The 20,118-nt window shown below is 40.2% G+C and overlaps 1 protein-coding gene across 2 annotated transcripts in view; it reads right to left on the bottom strand.

Moving 5' to 3' along the window:
• FBXL2 (F-box and leucine rich repeat protein 2) overlaps positions 1 to 20,118 on the bottom strand; it is a 91,510-nt gene that overhangs the window by 63,277 nt on the left and 8,115 nt on the right. For both annotated transcript variants that reach the window (XM_060111030.1, XM_060111028.1), the window contains exon 2: positions 9,672 to 9,733. In XM_060111030.1, coding sequence (XP_059967013.1) covers positions 9,672 to 9,733 — 62 coding nt within the window. The remainder of the gene's footprint in view (positions 1 to 9,671; positions 9,734 to 20,118) is intronic.

The raw sequence follows: 20,118 nt of genomic DNA, 5'->3' as shown, positions 1-20,118 counted from the left end.
AAAGGCAACCTACTGACTGGGAGAAAATATTTGCAAACCATATATCTGATGAGTTAATACCCCAAATCTATAAAGAACTCATACCACTCAATAGCAAAAAAAATATTCAATTAAAAATGGGCAGAGAGGGCCTCCCTGGTGGCGCAGTGGTTGAGAGTCCGCCTGCCGATGCAGGGGATACGGGTTCGTGCCCCGGTCTGGGAGGATCCCATATGCCGCGGAGCGGCTGGGCCCGTGAGCCATGGCCGCTGAGCCTGCGCATCCGGAGCCTGCGCATCCGGAGCCTGTGCTCCGCAACGGGAGAGGCCACAACAGTGAGAGGCCCGCATACCGCAAAAAGAAAAAAAAAAAAAAAAAAAAAATGGGCAGAGGATCTAAATAGACATTTTTCCAAAGAAGGCACACAAATGGCCAAGAGGTACATGAAATATGCTCAACAACAGTAATCATCAGGGAAATGAAAATCAAAACCACAGAGAGATATCACCTCTCACCTACTGCAATTGCTACTATGAAAAAGACAAGAAATAAGTATTGGCGAGGATGTGGAGAAAAAGGAACCCTTGGGTACTATTAGGGGGAATATAAATTGGTGCAGCCACTATGGAGAACAGTATGGCAGTTCCTCAAAAATTTAAAAATAGAACTACCATATGATCCAGCAATTCCACTTGTGGGTATTTATCTGAAGAAAATGAAAACATAACCCAAAAGATACACACTATCATGTTCACTGTAGCATTATCTACAACAGCCAAGATATGGAAGCAACCTAAGTGTCTATCAATGGATGAATGGATTGAAAAATGTGAGATACAGATATATATATGAAAATTATTCAGCCATAAAAAAGAATGAAATCTTGCCATGTGTGACAACACAGACGGACCTCAAGGGTATTATGCTAAGTGAAATAAGTCACACAGAGAGAGACAAATACCATATGATCTCACTTATATGTGGAATCTAGATTAAAAAACAAAACAAAACTGAGCTCATAGATACAGAGAACAGATCTGTGGTTGCCAGAGGTGGTGGGAGGGTGGGCAAAATGGGTGAAGGGGGTCAAAAGGTACAAACCTCTAGTTATAACATGAATAAGTCATGGGGATGTAACATATAGCATGGTGATTACAGGTAATAACACTGTACTGCATATTTGAAAGCTGCTAAGGGAGTAAATCTTAAAAGTTTTCCTCACAAGAAAAAAAGCACTGTAACTATGTACGGTGACAGATGTTAACTAGCCTTATTGTGGTGATCACTGTGCAGTATGTACAAATATCAAATCATTATATTGTATACCTATGTCAACTATATATTTATATTTATATATATATATATAAAATATCAATTTAAAAAAAAGATTAGATTTACTGTGTTATGCAACATAAAATCCAGGACAAACACAAGAAATTATAACATGTTTAAAGAACCTATATACACACTCAAGAGGGAGAGGACATGGCCCTAAACTTAGGGAAAGCCTTAGGTTGAACTAGGTGAAAGAAGGGGTGAGCAAAAGATTAGCACTTTCTCTATAAATAACAAATGCTGGAGAGGGTGTGGAGAAAAGGGAACCCTCCTACACTGTTGGTGGGAATGCAAGTTGGTGCAGCTACTATGGAGAACAGTATGGAGGTTCCTCAGAAAACTAAGTACAGAATTACCATATGATAATGGTACAATGGGGTACAGCAATCCCACTCCTGGGCATATATCCAGACAAAACTACAATTCAAAAAGACAGATGTACTCCTATGTTCATAGCAGCACTATTCACAATTGCCAAGACATGGAAACAACCTAAATGCTCATCAACAAATGAATGGATAAAGAAGATGTGGTACATATATACAATGGAGCCATAAAAAAGAATGAAATAATGCCATTTGCAACAACACGGATGCAACTAGAGATTATCATACTAAGGGAAGTAAGTCAGAAGGAGAAAGACAAATACCATATAATGTCACATATGTGGAGTCTAAAATATGCCACAAATGAACCTATCTACAAACAGAAACAGAATCAGGGACAGAGAGAACAGACTTGTGGTTGCCAAGGGTGGGGGGAGGGGAGGGATGGAGTGGGAGTTTGGGATTAGCAGATGCAAACTATTATATATAGAATAGAGAAACAACAAGGTCCTACTGTATAGCACTGGGAACTATATTCAATACCCTGTGATAAACCATAATGGAAAAGAATATGAAAAAGAATGTACACATATGTATTACTGAATCACTTTGCTGTACAGCAGTAATTAACACACTGTAATTCAACTACACTTCAATAAAAAATGAATTTTAAAAAAAATTGGCACTTTCAAGAAGGAGAATGAACATGGGAGAGAACAAATTAGAGAACGACATTTTCAGGGACTGGAAGTAACTCAGAGTTGCCAGAGTTTACAAGGAAGTTGGAAAAGAGTGAGAGATGAGATAGAGTAAGAGATAATAAGTGGACAGTTCTGGGAGAATAATTTAAGTCATAACAATTTGCGTGGACTTTACACTAAAGGCAACAGGAAAGGTTTTAAGGAGGAGAGAAGCAAAATTAGTAAGATAAAAAAGAAATTAAAAAATAGAAAGTTGAAATAATAATCACAATAATAATAATCACAGTGAATAAAATACTTGTTTTAATCATTAAAACCCCAAATTATCCTCTTACAAAGATTATCAAATGGAAACACTATTTGAAAAAACTGGATGAAAAGATGTAGATGATACAGTAGTATTAAAAACAAGAAAGGGAAAGAAAACAACTCCTACAAACCAGTAACAACCCAATAAGCAAAAAATATATACAAGCATCTCACAGAAGAGGAAATACATGTGACTGATAAACATACAAATAGATGCTCAACATTACTACAATTCAGGGAAATTCAAATAAGAGCACAATGAGATGCTATTCTATACTTAAGACATGCAAAAACACTAAATTTTTGAAAGGAACAACTCAACTGAGTCTCTTAGCCATTGTCTGCATGAACGCAAATTGATAAGACCACTTTGGAAAAACATTACTATATGAAGTTAAATACGTGTACAGTCTATGACCCCCAGCAATTCCACTCGGAGCGAGTGGAATTTCATACATTTATTGGCCATTTGTATTTCTCCCTTTGTTCAGACCCTCTTCAAACTTTTTCTAAGAGCTAATCCACCTCATTCTTAATAATTTTTAAGAACTGATGTGTGTGTGTGTGTGTGTGTGTGCGTGTATGTTGAAGAAGACAGCCTTTGCTTATAATGTGTATTCAAATTATTTCACCTACCACTATGCTGTTTATCTTTGGTATGGTATATTTTGCCATATTTTACTATTCAAAGAATCAAACTTCCCAATCTTTTCTGTTTTAACTACTGAATTCACAGCTTTTAAATTAACAGGTCTCTAATATAACTTTCCAGGGATAAAGCTCTGGAGTAGAATGTACTAGTTCCATCCTTCCTATCTGTGGAGCTCTACTGGTGTTTCATGCCACCTCAATGTAGATTTAAAAATCCAAAGGCATCATCAGAGTTCTAATGTATAAGCATAACCCCAACCGAGACTAAGGAAGATTTGCCTCTGCCATGATGTGGACTTAGATGTCAACCCTAAAATAGTACATAATAGTATACAGAGGAAGGGTCTTTAAGCTTCTGCATCTGATTTCAACACATGTTAATTTGGTCCTCATGCACGGTAATAAATAAATAAATAAATAAATAACAATAAAAATGAACAAACCAAAACAACCTCTTTAACAAAAAAGAAAAATCTGCATAGATGTTTAAACATGAATTCATAATATGTACCCCCAAAAGATCATCTTACCTGTTAGGCTGCCTTGGAATATATATAAGGCATCACAGGCAGCAGGAGGTGTAGGTACCAGTCCTTGAAAAAGTCCATGGAGTGCTGCAACCAACCAGCAGGCAAGAACACCCACTCAGAAAAAATCTATGAGGTTTTTTTTTTCATCTGATCATCTTATTGCTAGTTTTAAGACTACCCAATATTATTAATTCACAGACCCCTTCTGTTACCCATTTCTAGTTTGTACTTAACAAGCTTTTACATTTGCTTTTTCTATCCTGCTTTCACTTATAAATTAAAAGATATTCGAGTTCTCCCTCTCTATCCTTCACTCTCACACAGTTCAACAAATAGCTTGTAATTTTACTGTCATTTTATAATTTTCCCTAGCAAACTAGTAAAACTGCCAAATTATAGGTAATTATGTAGTTGATTTCATTTGCCCAAAATGATTAGCCTCACCTCTCCTGTTTGAGGCAATCAAATCTTCCTTCATCAAGCCAACAAATATCATCAGGATTTAATTTTGTCATGGATCCACATACTTTTTTTTTTTTTTGGACATTCCGCACGGCATGTGGGATCTTAGTTCCCCAACCAAGGATCGAAACCGCACCCTTTGCATTGGAAGCTCGGAGTCTTAATCACTGGACCACTGGGGAAGTCCCCATATGCATTTTTTTTTTTTTTTTTTTTTTTGCTGTATGTGGGCCTCTCACTGTTGTGGCCTCTCCCACTGCGGAGCACAGGCTCCGGACGTGCAGGCTCAGCGGCCATGTCTCACGGGCCCAGCCGCTCCATGGCATGTGGGATCTTCCTGGACCGAGGCACGAACCCGTGTCCCCTGCATCGGCAGGCGGACTCTCAACCACTGCGCCACCAGGGAAGCCCCCCACATGCATTTTAAAAGGAAAGAAAATTATATAGATAACAGTGATTTAGTTTTTAAAAATATGTCTAATAAGAGGTTTCTTTATTATTTATTACTAACAAGAGCCATGTCTTCTCAGAACGTTTTAAAATATTTACTACATGTAGCACTCCCTATTCCTATGAAGTTTACATGCATTTTCATTTAATCACTAGCACTTGAGAGCAACCATAACAGAAGTAAAAACTTAAGGTCAAACAAATTAATATTAAAATTTATAATCTGAGTTGTGAGCCAATATTTGCTCAAATAAGACTTTTCTCAAAAGAGGAATGGTTCCTTCCAAGAGACCGCCTTTTTTATAATACAAAATACTTAACAGTTGTCATAATACCACCACTATTCTGCTCAAGCTCCAGTAGTTGTCAGTTTAATGTCAGATGGTAGTATGCAATTTCCATTGAGACTGAATTAGTGTAGGTTGATGAAATGAAGCACCAGGCTACATTAACTTACTTAATAATCAGGTATTTTACTGAGACTGTTAGCAGTAGCATATGTTAAGATCCATATCAGGACAGCTTGCTTTTTTCAGTTGTTTGTATTAAAACCAACTGCACTGTCAACAGTATTTATTAAGAATTCAGAGATCCAGGGCCTCCCTGGTGGCGCAGTGGTTGAGAGTCCGCCTGCCGATGCAGGGGATACGGGTTCGTGCCCCGGTCTGGGAGGATCCCATATGCCGCGGAGCGGCTGGGCCCGTGAGCCATGGCCGCTGAGCCTGCGCATCCGGAGCCTGTGCTCCGCAACGGGAGAGGCCACAACAGTGAGAGGCCCGCGTACGGCAAAAAAAAAAAAGAATTCAGAGATCCAAAATTGATATTAATTAATAATAATAAGAGGGACTTCCCTGGTGGTCCAGTGGTTAAGAATCCACCTTCCAATGCAGTGGACACGTGTTCGATCCCTGGTTGGGGAACTAAGATCCCACATGCTGCAGGGCAACTAAGCCAATGTGCTGCAACTAATGAGCCCGCACACCACAACTACTGAGCCTGTGCACTCTAGAGCCTGTGCCACAACTAGAAAGCCCACGTGCCGCCACTAGAGAGAAGCCCACGTGCTGCAACGAAAGATTCCGCATGCTGCAACTAAGACCTGACGCAGTCAAATAAATAAATAATAAATATTTTTTAAAAATAATAATAAGAGATAACATTTATTTAACATTTATTGAACGCCAGGTACTCAGAGCCAGCCAACAACCCCCTAAGGTAAGAACTATTACTATTACAGATTTGGGAAATTATGGCCCAGAGAATGAAGTCACTTTAAGGTCACACAACTAGTAAATGGGGAGAGCTGAAATCTCAAGCAAGTTTGGCTCCAAAACTAATACAGACAATAACAACGAGGACAAATACATGCAAGGAGAACCCAACTCACTAACAGATACACAGATTACAACAAACTACATATTCCCATTGTTATAAGCATTATATAACTGACTCCCCAGGAACAGTAAAATTACAAGCTATTTGTTGAACTGTGTGAGAGTGAAAGGTAGAGAGGGAGAACTCGAATATCTTTAATTTATAAGTGAAAGCTGGATAGAAAAAGCAAACGTAAAAGCTTGTTAAGTAACAAACTAAAAATGGGTAGCAGAAGGGACCTGTGAATTAATAATATCGGGTAGTCTTAAAACTAGCAATAAGATGATCACATAAAAAAAACTCAGATTTTTCTGAGGGGATTCAAAGTGATATAGAAAGATGAAAAGTGCATAGTTCCAGGGACTTCCCTGGTGGTCCAGTGGATAAGACTCCACGCTCCCAATGCAGGGGGCCTGGGTTTGATCCCTGTTTGGGGAACTAGATCCCACATGCATGCCACAACTAAGAAGTCAGCATGCTGCAACTAAAAGATCCCGCATGCCGCAACGAAGATCCCGAGTGCCGCAACGAGGATCCCGAGTGCCGCAACTACAACCAGGATCAGCCAAAATAAATAAATAAATAAATAAATAAATAAACATTAAAAAAAAAAATTAAAAAATCACATAGTTCCAGGTTTGTTAACAGTTCCAGAGGGTAAGCTGAAGCTTCACTTGATATGATCAGTAATGGAAGCTAGCAGAGAATTTAAGAGGGTGGTAACAGATGCAGTAAAAAATGGCAGAAGAGAAAATGACCTTGGCTGCAAGCAAATAAGATTATTATAAACTCAAGGAATTCACACCTATTGATGAAGTAAGACTGAAAGTAAATAGGAATTCAACGAGAACAGGAACAACAGTCTGCTCTGTCACAAAGAAGTCTACTATATGAAGTAAAAATGTAAGCCTAAGACAGACTGAGGGCCTCCCTGGTGGCGCAGTGGTTGAGAGTCCGCCTGCCGATGCAGGGGATACGGGTTCGTGCCCCGGTCTGGGAGGATCCCATATGCCGCGGAGCGGCTGGGCCCGTGAGCCATGGCCGCTGGGCCTGCGCATCCGGAGCCTGTGCTCCGCAACGGGAGAGGCCACAACAGTGAGAGGCCCGCATACCGCAAAAAGAAAAAAAAAAAAGACAGACTGAAAGTATGAAGACATCATTTATCTTAGCCAAACCAATCAACACTTAAGCTCCATGAGGTGGGGAATTTGTAGCACTAAATCACTTTGTTGTGGAATTAACGAACGATGAAGATGTCTGCTTTGGTAACCTGGCTCAAACCCTTCTTCAAAATTTTGCTTAAAAAGGGTAGCCGGGAAAGGGGAGAGCTGCTACTATTGAGAATAGAAAGCCTGAGAGTAAAATGGCAGAAATGATTTAAAGACCAACAAAAATAAATATCTGGCTAGAGTTAGTTTTGAGACTGAAGAGTCAGAGAAGACCTGTTGTGGCAGTACTTTAAAATTTAAATTCCCTTTACAGACTCCAAAATTAGAACAGAAGTGGGAATGCAAATCTATGAACATTTGCTCCCAAATGACAATTCTTTTTTAAAAATGATCTATGTATGAGCCTTAGCATAATTCAAAAACTATGACTCCAGGATTTTTGAAAGCTGGGTCCATCATGGATGTTTAAAAGAACTAATATTTCTAAAACGGCAGTTCAGTAATCACGCTAGCACGGAAAGTGACGTAATTCCAACACCCGCCCCGCCCCCCCCCGCCCCGGCCCTTTTTGGTCAGTAGGTAGAAACAGTACCATGGCTGAGTACAGTATAAAAGCTAACCCTACCAAAAGGGAAAGAATATTAAGTTAGCAGCCTTGAGTCAAAATAGCAGCAGTATTCAGGAGAAGGGTGGAGTTTAATCACACTCCAGTGTTAAATGACTAACGTGGGTTGGCCTGAAGCTGGTTATGAGTCCCCAGGGTAAAAATGACATATTCACATTACAGTTTGATGTCTGTGCTAGAAAAATGTTCAGACCAAGAATGAAACATTGCACAATTCTGGGAAACATCACTCACTCTGTGGTCTGTTGTGGATGGCATCGCCGACCACTACATAGTAACAGCCAGCCCACCCTAACCACACTGGTTCTAACAGCTTACGATGCTTGATTAAGACCCTCTGGGTTTATGTGATAAACAGATCATCCCTTCCTTGTTACCACTTTCTTAACTTTAAAACGGTCTAAAATGCCAAAGAATATTCTCTCTTAATTAAACAAATATTTATTTTGTTGAAATAAAACATAACTGCTGTATTTTTCACGTGATCCTGCCATGAATTAATTTTCTTCTTTATTAACTGAGTAGAATGAGCTCAGGCAACAGTGTCAAACAACACCTGATGACTAATGAAATGCCACCCTGAAGCCCCTAAAATGTGATCACCACCACAAAGACCCTAAAGCTTCACCGCATTCCTGACTCAAGAACAAAAGTCTAAAATACAAGGTGGAAAAGGTGAGCAATCCGTGGCATTTATAGAGCGACTGTGATGGATTCCAACATGTAAACAAAACACACATTCATACTCATCCCCTAAATGTTAAAATGAGATTTAGCACAGCCAGGGAACATAGTAAGCTGCTCAATCTCTTACTATATATAAGCATTTCCCAAAAAATTTTCCAAGGAATATTAAAAGCGTTCCATGGTCAGTAAGTCTGAAATGCCACAACTATTCATTTGGGAGCATCACCATGCATATTAGCCTATTAGGGCTCTGAGAGGTCATGTAGTAAAGAAACTGGTTTTATTAATCCAGTTTTTCCCATACTTACTTGATCACAAAACCTGTTTTTTTGTTTTGTTTTGTGAAATATCAGTGATATGAAGAGTTTGGGAAATGCCACTCAAAGATTACCATGTGTACATGTATTAATTGTTTGTTAACAATTAAAATATAACATCCAAAATTAAATAAGATTTGCTTGATGCTTGCAGAGTACTAAAGGAAACTGCAGTGCCTTAGGTTCAACAAATGTTGGTTGATAGCTTTACTTCCCAAAACGACAAGCAAAATACCATTAACTGTATATTCAGTAATGCTAAAAATAAAGCACAAAAAGCCTGTTCTATACTAGTGTCACTTAGCACATAATTCTCATAAAGTGAATAAAAACACCAATATTTGGGCTGATAGCATTTTAAGTGCTCAGTAAGAACATATGGTGTAATTATTGATCAGAAAACATCTAAATGTCTATGACTTCAGGAGCTCACAACCTTAATAATCTCTCCTCGTGTTACTGACTACATTGAGATAACCTACTAATACCCAAACACTGGCACCTACTGAGGATTAATACTTACCACATTACAAAAAGAATCCAGACCAATGCTACGTACATACTTAGTACATTCTGGATTAGACCAAGTAAAATTTAACAACAAGCTGAACAGCATTCTATAAAACAAAAACAAAAAGTCAGTTAGGCTAATTCTGTCTGTTTTTCTAAGCTATGGACTCACAGTGAGAAAGAAGATTGTCTTGGAACTTGATGACTGAATCATATCTGAAATCTTTAAAGTTTATCTACACTTACCTCAAAAGAAGTTCTTTGGGTAACTTTTTGTTAATAAGGCCTTCATCATTATTTGAGAAAACCTACAGGAAAAAAAAAAGGGGATATTATTAAAACGTTCCTCAATCAAAAAAAAAAAAGGGGGGGCTTCCCTGGTGGCGCAGTGGTTGAGAGTCTGCCTGCCGATGCAGGGGACACGGGTTCGTGCCCTGGTCCAGGAGGATCCCACATGCCGCGGAGCGGCTGGGCCCGTCAGCCACGGCCACTGAGCCTGCACGTCCGGAGCCTGTGCTCCCCAACGGGAGAGGCCACAACAGTGAGAGGCCCGCATACCGCAAAAAAAAAGATACACGTTTTGTAGATCAAAACAGCCCCAATCACTGTCCTACAATTATGATGATACTAATTTCATGAAATCACCATTCTTCGACATTGATGGATATAAAAATAGCTTATACCCTATTACCATTTAATAAAGACAGCAAACATTTAGAGAAGAGTTAACACACAACCATATCTCCACTACATTATATTAAAGATTTTAGCCAAGGCGTTTATTAGCAAGGAAAATAAATAAAAGGCATGCTGACTGGAAAAGAAGAAATAAAACAACTTCTATTTACAGATGACATAATCTTGTATATTGAAAATTCTCAAAAAGAGACAAAAAAAAACTATTAGAACTAATAAAGGAATTCAGCCAGGTTGCAAGATACAATATACAAATATACAATATATTCATATAAAAATAAATTGTATTACCATACATTACCAATGAACAACCTGAAAATGAAATTAAGAAAACAATCTCATTTGTAACAGCAAAAAAAAAAAAAATACTTAGGGGACTTCCCTGGTGGTGCAGTAGTTAGGAATCCACCTGCCAATGCGGGGGACAATGAGTTCAATCCCTGGTCCTGAAAGATCCCACATGCTGTGGAGCAACTAAGCCCGTGAGCCACATCTACTGAGCCTGTGCTCTAGAGCCCGAGAGCTGCAACTACTGGCCCCACGCGCCACAACTACTGAAGCCCGCGCACCCTAGAGCCCGCACGCTGCAACTACTGAGGCCACGCGTCACAACTACTGAAGCCTGTGTGCTCTAGGGCCCGCATGCAGCAACTACTGAGCCCGTGTGCCACAACTACCAAAGCCCGTGCGCCTAGAGCCTGTGCTTCACAAGAGAAGCCACTGCAATGAGAAGCTTGCACACCACAACTAGTGAAAGCCTGCGTGCAGCAACGAAGACCCAACACAGCCAAAAAAAAAAAAACTTAGGAATACATTTAACTAAAGAAGTGCCTGACATTATATATTGAAAACTTACGCTAAACACTGTTGTGAGAAATTAAAGAAGGCTTGAATAAACTGAAACACACCCCATGTTCATGAATTGGAAGATTTAATAGCATTAAGTTAGCAATGTTCCTCAGCTTTGTACTTATTCTGCTTGGGGTTTGCCAACTACGTCCAATCTGTTATTAGGCCCATCAAATGAATATTTAATGTCTGATTGATACTTTCACTTCTAGCATTCCCAGTTCGGTCTTTTTATAGTCTTCCACCTTCCTGCTAAAATTTTCTAACTGTTCATCCATTCCAACTGTTCAATATCTGGACCATCACTGACTTTCTCTTAGCTCTTCTCTGACCATGGGTCACATTTCTTTGTTTCTCTCTATGTCTCATAATTTGTTATTTCACACCAAATACTGTGAGTAAAAAAATAATTAATTTACAAGGATCAATGAAACTAAGAGATGTTTCTCTGAAAAGAAAAAATTGACAGAGAAAGGGAGGAGAGACTGGCCAAGATAGCAGAGTAGAAAGACACTGAGCTCACCTCCTCTCACGAGCACACCAAAATCACAACTATTTGCAGAACAACCATCAATGAAAAAGACCAGGATCTACCAGAAAAAGATCTTCTACAATTAAAGGAGGAACCACAACAAGATGGGTAGGAGAGGCAGACTCTCAATATAATCATGTTCCATACAACAGTGTGGGCAACCCACAAACTGGAGAATCATTATATTGCAGAGGTTCTCCCACAGGAGTGAGAGTTCTAAGCCCCACATCGGGCTCTGCAGCCCAGGAGTTAAGCACCAAGAAGACAAACCCCCAGAGCATTTGGCTTTGAAGGTCAGCAGAGCTTAACTTTGGGAGGCTCAAAGGACTGGGGGAAACAGAGACCTGGCTCTTAAAAGGTGCACATAAAATCTGACATATTCTAGAACCCAGGGCAAAAGCAGTAATTTGATAGGAGCCTGGGCCGGACCTAACTACTGGTCTAGGAGAGTCCCCTTGGAGGGAGGTGGGGGGGGGGGGCTGTGGCTCACCCTCGGGACACAGACACTGGCAGCAGCCATTTTTGGGAGCTCCTTCTACTGCGTGGACAATGGTGCTGCCACGCATCATTGTGGGACCCTCCCTCTAGCTCATTAGCACCAAGACCTGGCCCATCCAACGGCCTGTAGGCACCAGTGCTGGGATGCCTCAGGCAAAGCAACTAATTAGATGGGGACACAACCCCACCTATCAGCAGACAGGCTGCCCAAAACTTCCTGAGCCCACAGCTGCCTCTGAACATGGCCCTGCCCACTGGAGCGCTAGGGCCCAGCTCCACCCACCAATGTGCAGGCACCAGCCCTGCCCTCACAGAAGGCTGCTCTAGCCATTGGACAAGTCTCACCCACGAGGGGGCAGCCACCAGACGTAAGAAAGCCACAATCCCACAGCCTGCAGACCCAGCCTGCCCACAGCAGGCCAGACCCTACGCTGGGACCAGCTGGGCCCCAAACCTTCCCACTAGCAGGCCAAAACAAGCTTCCCAACACCCTGGACCCCGTACTCAACTGTGTCAGGAAACACCCACAGACACACACACCAGTTATCTGACACCAGCTCTGTGATCCCTGGGCACTACAGCCAGACTCCAGGACCCAACTGTGACTGCTAGTAGTCCTGCGTTAATACCAAGACCTGGCTTCACCCATCAGTAGGTGGGCATCAGCCCCAAAGTTTTATGGACCCTGATTCTACCCACCAGTGAGCCAGGACTAGCCCCAGGGCCCCCTGGGGTACAGCAGTCAGCTGCCTCATGACTAGGCTCCACCAACCAGTAGCCAACAGCCTCCCAAAGCACGGCCAGAGCATGGCCTGGCAACCAACCAGAGTAGGGGCCAACCAAGCCTACCAGACTATCCACATAGTCAGCCTGCCACAACAGAAGGAACCATGCAGCCCTCATAGGGGGAACTGCTAGAACATATAGCTTGGCCATGATAGGGGAGTGCACTGCTAGGGTGCATAGCACATCTCCTACAGAAGAATACTTCTCCAAGGTCAGGAAATGTAATTAACCCACCAGATACATAAAAATACAAACAGCGGGGCTTCCCTGATGGCGCAGTGGTTGAGAGTCCGCCTGCCGATGCAGGGGACATGGGTTCGTGCCCCGGTCCGGGAAGATCCCACATGCTGCGGAGCGGCATGAGCCATGGCCGCTGAGCCTGCGCATCTGGAGCCTGTGCTCCGCAACAGGAGAGGGCACAACAGTGAGAGGCCCACGTACAGCAAAAAAAAAAAAAAAAAAATACAAACAGCAACTTAGGCAAAATGAGGTGACAGAAGAACATGTTCTAAATGAAGGAATGAGATAAAACCCTAGAATAAGAACTTAGTGAAGTGGAGACATGCAATCTACCCAAAAAAGAGTCCAGGGTAATGATCATAAAGATGATCAAAGAACTCAGGACAAGATGGATGCACAGAGTAAGAAGTTAAAAGTTTTTAACAAAGAGAAAACATTTAAAAAAAGAGAAAGATGAAGAACACAATAACTGAAATGAAAAATATACTAGAAGGAATCTACAGTAGACTAAATGATACAGAAAAATGGATCAGCAAGCTGAAAGATGGAGTAGTAGAAATCACTGCCACTAAACAGAAAAAAGGAAAAAGAATAAACAGAAATGAGGACAGTTTAAGAGCCCTTTGGGACAATATCAAGTGTACAAATATTCACATTATAGGGGTCCCAGAAGGAGAAGAGAGATAAAAAGGAGCTGAGAACATATTTGAAGAAATAACAGGTGAAAACTTCCCTAACCTGGAAAAGGAAACAGTCATCCAAGTCCAGGAAAGGCAGAGAGTTCCATACAGGATGAACCCAAAGAGTAACACATCAAGACACATTGTAATTAAAATGACAAAAAATTAAAGATAAAGAGAGAATCTTAAAAGCAGCAAGGGAAAAGCAACAAATAACATCCAAGGGAACTCCCATAAGCCTAACAGCTGATTTTTCAGCAGAAACCCTGCAGGCCAGAAGGGAGTGGCATGATATATTTTAAATGATGAAAGGGAAGAACCTGCAACCTACAACCAAGAAATACTCTATCCAGAAAGCCTTTCTTTCAGATTTGATAGAAAGATCAAAAGCTTTACAAACAAGCAAAAGCTAAAAGAGTTCAGCACCATCAAATCAGCTTTACAACAAATATTAAAGGAACTTCTCCAGGTGAAAAAAGAAAAGGCCACAATGAGAAACATGAAAATTATGAAATGAAAAAGCTCATCCGTAAAGGCAAACACACAGTAAAGGTAGGGAATCATCCACGCATAAAGTGAGTAGGAAGGTTAAAAGACGAAGGTAGTAAAATCACTATCAAAATCACTTAAGCAGTTAAGGGATACAAGAAACAATTAGATAAAAGATACGATATAAAAACAGTAATTGTGAGGGGAGAAGAGTACAAAGACAGGGTTATTAAAACACAGTTGAAAGTAAGAGATCGGCAACTTAATCACATATATATAGATTGCTATATAAAAATCTCATGGTAACCACAAACCAAAAATCAAAAATAGATATACACAAAAAAAGAAAAAGGAATCCAAATATAACACTAAAAATAGTCAAATCACAAGAGAAGAACAAAAGAAGAAGAAAAAGACAAAACAAAACAAACCCCAAACAATTTTAAAAATGGCAACAAGAACATACATATCAATAATTACCTTAACTGTAAACAGACTACATGTTCCAATCAAAAGACACAGCGTGGCTCAATGGATACAAAAACAAGACCCATATATATGCTGCCTACAAGAGACTCACTTCAGATCTAAAGACACAAAATACTGAAAGTGAGGGGATGGAAAAGGTATTCCATGCAAATGGAAATCAAAAAAAAAAAGCCAGAATAGCAATACTTTTATCAGATAAAACATACTTTAAAATAAAGATTGTTACAAAGAAGCACACTACATAATGATCAAGAGATCAATCCAAGAAGAAGACAGAACAATTGTAAATATATATGCACCCAACACAGGAGCACCTCAATATATAAGGCAAATATTAATAGACATAAAAGAAATCAACAGTAACATAATAGTAGAGGAATTTAACACCTCACTTACATAGATGAACAGATCATCTAGACAGAAAATCAATAAGGAAACACTGGCCTGAAATGACACATTAGACGAGATGGACTTAACTGATACATAAAGAGCATTCTAGCCAGAAGCAGCAGAATAAACATTCTTTTCAAGTGCACATGGAACATTCTCCAGGATATATCACATGTTAGGCTTCAAAACAAGCCTCAGTAAATTTAAGAAAACTGAAATAATATCAAGTATCTTTTCCAACCACAACGCTATGAGACTAAAAATCAACTACAAGGGGAAAAAATGCAATGAACACAAACACATGGAGGCTAAACAATATGCTACTAAACCACCAATGGATCATTAAAGAAATCAAAGAGGAAATCAAAAATACCTAGAGACGAATGAAAATAAAAACACGATGGGGCCTCCCTGGTGGCGCAGTGGTTGAGAGTCCGCCTGCCGGTGCAGGGTATATGGGTTCGTGCCCCAGTCCGGGAGGATCCCATATGCCGCGGAGTGGCTGGGCCCGTGAGCCATGGCCGCTGAGCCTGCGCGTCCGGAGCCTGTGCTCCGCAACGGGAGAGGCCACAACAGTGAGAGGCCCGAGTACTGCAAAAAAAAAAAAAAAAAAAAAAAAAAACGATGATCCAAAACCACTGGGATGCCACAAAAACAGTTCTAAGAGGGAAGTTTACAGCAATACCAGTTTACCTCAGGAAACAAGGAAAATCTCAAACAACCTAAACTTACATCTAAAGGAACTAGAGAAAGAACAAACAAAACCCAAAGTTAGTAGAAGGAAAGAAATCATAAAGATGAGAGCAGAAATAAATGAAATAGAGACTAAAAAAATAGAAAAGATCAATGAAACTCAAAGTTGGTTCTTTGCAAAGATAAACAAAATCGATAAACCTTTAGCCAAATTTATCAAGAAAACCCAATAGGGCCTCCCTGGTGGCGCAGTGGTTGAGAGTCCGCCTGCCGATGCAGGGGATACGGGTTCGTGCCCCGGTCTGGGAGGGTCCCATATGCCGCGGAGCGGCTGGGCCCGTGAGCCATGGCCGCTGGGCCTGCGCATCCGGAGCCTGTGCTCCGCAACGGGAGAGGCCACAACAGTGAGAGGCCCGCATACCGCAAAAAAAAAAAAGAAAAAGAAAACCCAATAAAATCAGAGATGAAAAAGAAATGACACCACAGAAATAAAAGGATCATAAGACAACAGTGATCAAACAACTATATGCCAATAAAATGGACAGCTTAGAAGAAATGGACAAATTCTTAGAAATGTACAATCTCCCAAGATTGAACCAGGAAGAAATAGAAAATATGAACAGACCAATTACCAATAATGAAATTGAATCAGTAATTTAAAAACTCCCAACAAAGAAAAGTCCAGGATCAGAGGGCTTCACAGGTGAATTCTACTAAACATTCAGAGAAGAGTTAAACAGCTACCCTACTCAAACTATTCTCCCTCCCCAAAAAAAGAAACTGCAGAGGAAGGAAGACTTCCAAATTCATTCTGTGAGGCCAGCATCACCCTGATACCAAAACCAAGGATATCACAAAAAAAGAAAATTACAGGCCAATATCACTGATGAACAAGATACAAAAATCCTCAACACAATATTAGCAAACTGATTCCCACAATACATTAAAAGAATCATACGCCATAATCAAGTGGGATTTATCCCAGGGATGCAAGAATTTTTCAATATCTGCAAAATCAATGTGATATACCACATTAACAGATTGAAGAATAAAAACCATATGATTATTTCAACAGATGCAGAAAAAGCCTTTGACAATATTCGACATCAATTTATGATAAAAACTCTCTAGAAAGTGGGCCTAGAGGAAACATACATCAACATACTAAAGGCCATATATGACAAACCCACAGCTAATATCATACTCAATGGTGAGAAGCTGAAAGCATTTAGGTGGGTTAATTACATGCCCACTCTCACCACTTTTATTCAACAGAGTACTGGAAGTCCTAGCCACAGCAATCAGACAAGAAAAATAAATAAATCCAAATTTGTAAAGGAAGAAGTAAAACTGTCACTGTTTGCATGATACTAAGTGTAGAAAATCCTAAAGATGCCACCAGAAACTACTACAGCTTATTAATGAATCTGGTAAAGTTGCAGGATACAAAATTGATATACAGAAATCTGTTGCATCTCTATGCATTGACAATGAACTGTAAGATATGGAAACAGGGACTTCCCTGGTGGCGCAGTGGATAGGAATCCACCTGTCAGTGCACGGGACACGGGTTCAATCCCTGGTCCAGGAAGATCCCACATGCCGCGGAGCAACTAAGCCCATGCGCCACAACTACTGAGTCTGCGTGCTGCAACTACTGAAGTCCACGTACCTAGAGCCTGTGCTCCGCAACAAGAGAAGCCACTGCAACAAGAAACCCATGCACCGCAACAAAGAGTAGCCCCCACTCGCCACAACTAGAGAAAGCCCACGTGCAGCAACAAAGACCCAACGCAGCCAAAAATAAATAAAATTAAATCTTAAAAAAAAAGATAAGGAAACAATCCCATTTACCATCTCATCAAAAAGAATAAAATAGGGCCTCCCTGGTGGCGCAGTGGTTGAGAGTCCGCCTGCCGATGCAGGGGATACGGGTTCGTGCCCCGGTCTGGGAGGATCCCATATGCCGCGGAGCGGCTGGGCCCGTGAGCCATGGCCGCTGGGCCTGCGCGTCCGGAGCCTGTGCTCCGCAACGGGAGAGGCCACAACAGTGAGACGCCCGCGTACCGCAAAAAAAAAAAAAAAAAAAAAAAAAAAAGAATAAAATAACTACAAATAAACCTACCTAAGGAGGTAAAAGACCTGTATTCGGAAAACTGTAAGACATTAAAAGACTATAACACTATAAGGTGAAGAAATTGAAGATGACACAAACAGATGAAAAGATATACCTTGTATTCTTGTATTGGAAAAATTAATATTGTTAAAGTGACCATACTACGCAAGGCAATCTATAGATTCAATGCAATTCCTATCAAAATATACCCAGGGCACTTTTCATAGAACTAGAACAAATAATCTCAAAATTTGTATGGAAACACAAAAGACCTCGAATAACTAAAACCATCTTGGGAAAGAAGAACAGAGCTGGAGGAATCATGCTCCCTGACTTCAGAGTATACTACAAAGCTAGAGTAATCAAAAAGTATGGTACTAGGGCTTCCCTGGTGGCACAGTCATTGAGAGTCCACCTGCCAATGCAGGGGACACGGGTTTGTGCCCCAGTCCGGGAATATCCCGCATGCCGTGGAGCGGCTAGGCCCGTGAGCCATGGCCGCTGAGCCTGCGCGTCCAGAGCCTGTGCTCCGCAACGGGAGAGGCCACAACAGTGAGAGGCTCGCGTACCGCAAAAACAACAACAACAACAAAAAAAAACTATGGTACTAGTAGAAAAACAGACACACAGATCAATGGAACAGAACAGACAGCCCAGAAGTAAACCCACACACTTATAGTTAATTAACTTATGACAAAGGAAGAAAGAATATACAATGGAGAAAAGACAGTCTCTTCAATAAATGGTGCTGGGAAAACTGGACAGCCACATGCAAGAGAATGAAACTGGATCCCTGTCTTATACCATACACAAAAATTAACTTAGAATGGATGACAGGCTTTCAATGTAAGATCTGAAAACATAACACTCCTAGAAAAAAACAGGCTGTAAGCTCCTTGACATAAGTTATGGAGATGATTTTTTGGACTTGACACCAAAAGAAAAGGCAACAAAAGCAAAAATAAACAAGTTGGACTACATCAAACTAAAAAGCTTCTGCTCAGCAAAGCAAACCATCAACAAAATGAAAATATAACCTACTGAATGATTTTTCAAATCATGTATTTGATAAGAAGTTAATATCCAACAAGAAATCCAATTAAAAGATGGGGAAAGGATCTAAGTACATATCTTTCCAAAGACATACAGATGGCCAACAAGTATATGAATTGGTGCTCAACATCACTAATCATCAGGGAAATACAAATGAAAACCACAATGAGATACCACCTCACACCTGTCAGAATGTCTATTACCAAAAAGACAACAAATAACAAGTGTTGGTGAGAATGTGGAAAAAAGGGAACCCTTATGCACTATTGGTAGGAATGTAAATTGATGCAGCCACTGTGGAAAACAGTATGGAGGTTCCTCAACAAATTAAAAAACAGAACTACCATACGATCCAGGAATTCCACTTCAGGGTATTTTTCTGAGGAAAACAAAAACATTGTTTCAAAAGATATAGGCACTCCTATGTTCACTGAAGCATTATGTACAATAGCCAAGATATGGAAACAACTGAAATGTCTATCGATAAATGAATGGATAAAGAAAATATGGTAGATATATACAATGGAATATTATTCAACCATAAAAAAGAAGGAAAATTTTCACACTTGCAACAACATGGATGGACTTTGAGGGCATTATGCTAAGTGAAATAAGTCACACAATGAAAGACAAACACTTTGAAAGAAAAAAGACAAACGATCTTATATGTGTAATCATAAAAAAAAAATGAGCTCATATATATACAGATTTATGGTTCCAGAGGTGGGGAATGGGAGGGTGGGCAAAATGGGTGAAGGGGGTCAAAAGGTACAAACTTCCAGTTATAACATGAATAAGTCATGGGGATGTAATATACAGCATGGTAACTATAGTTGTTACTACTGTATGGCATATTTGAAAGTGCTAGAAGAGTAAATCTTAAAAATTCTCCTCACAAGAAAAAAAATTCTCTAACTATGTATGGTGACAGATGTTAACTAGACTTATTGTGGTGATCATTTACAATATATACAAATATCAAATCATTCTGTTGTACAGCTTAAACTAATATGTTATATGTCAATTACACCTGAATTTTTTTAAAGTAATTTACCTCCATAAAGGGCAGTTCCTCCTTCAATTAGGTTGCTGGGGGGCGGGGGGGGGGGGCGGGTATTGAATCCTTTTAATCTCTAGTTGACCTGGGTTTCAGATTTGTTGTAGCATTAGTCAGATTCAGTT

This window comes from Mesoplodon densirostris, chromosome 10, assembly GCF_025265405.1.
Source record: "Mesoplodon densirostris isolate mMesDen1 chromosome 10, mMesDen1 primary haplotype, whole genome shotgun sequence".
Classification (NCBI taxonomy): Eukaryota; Metazoa; Chordata; class Mammalia; order Artiodactyla; family Ziphiidae; genus Mesoplodon; species Mesoplodon densirostris.
Note: the sequence above shows the minus strand (reverse complement) of the source record. Positions and strands in the feature narration are given on the sequence as shown.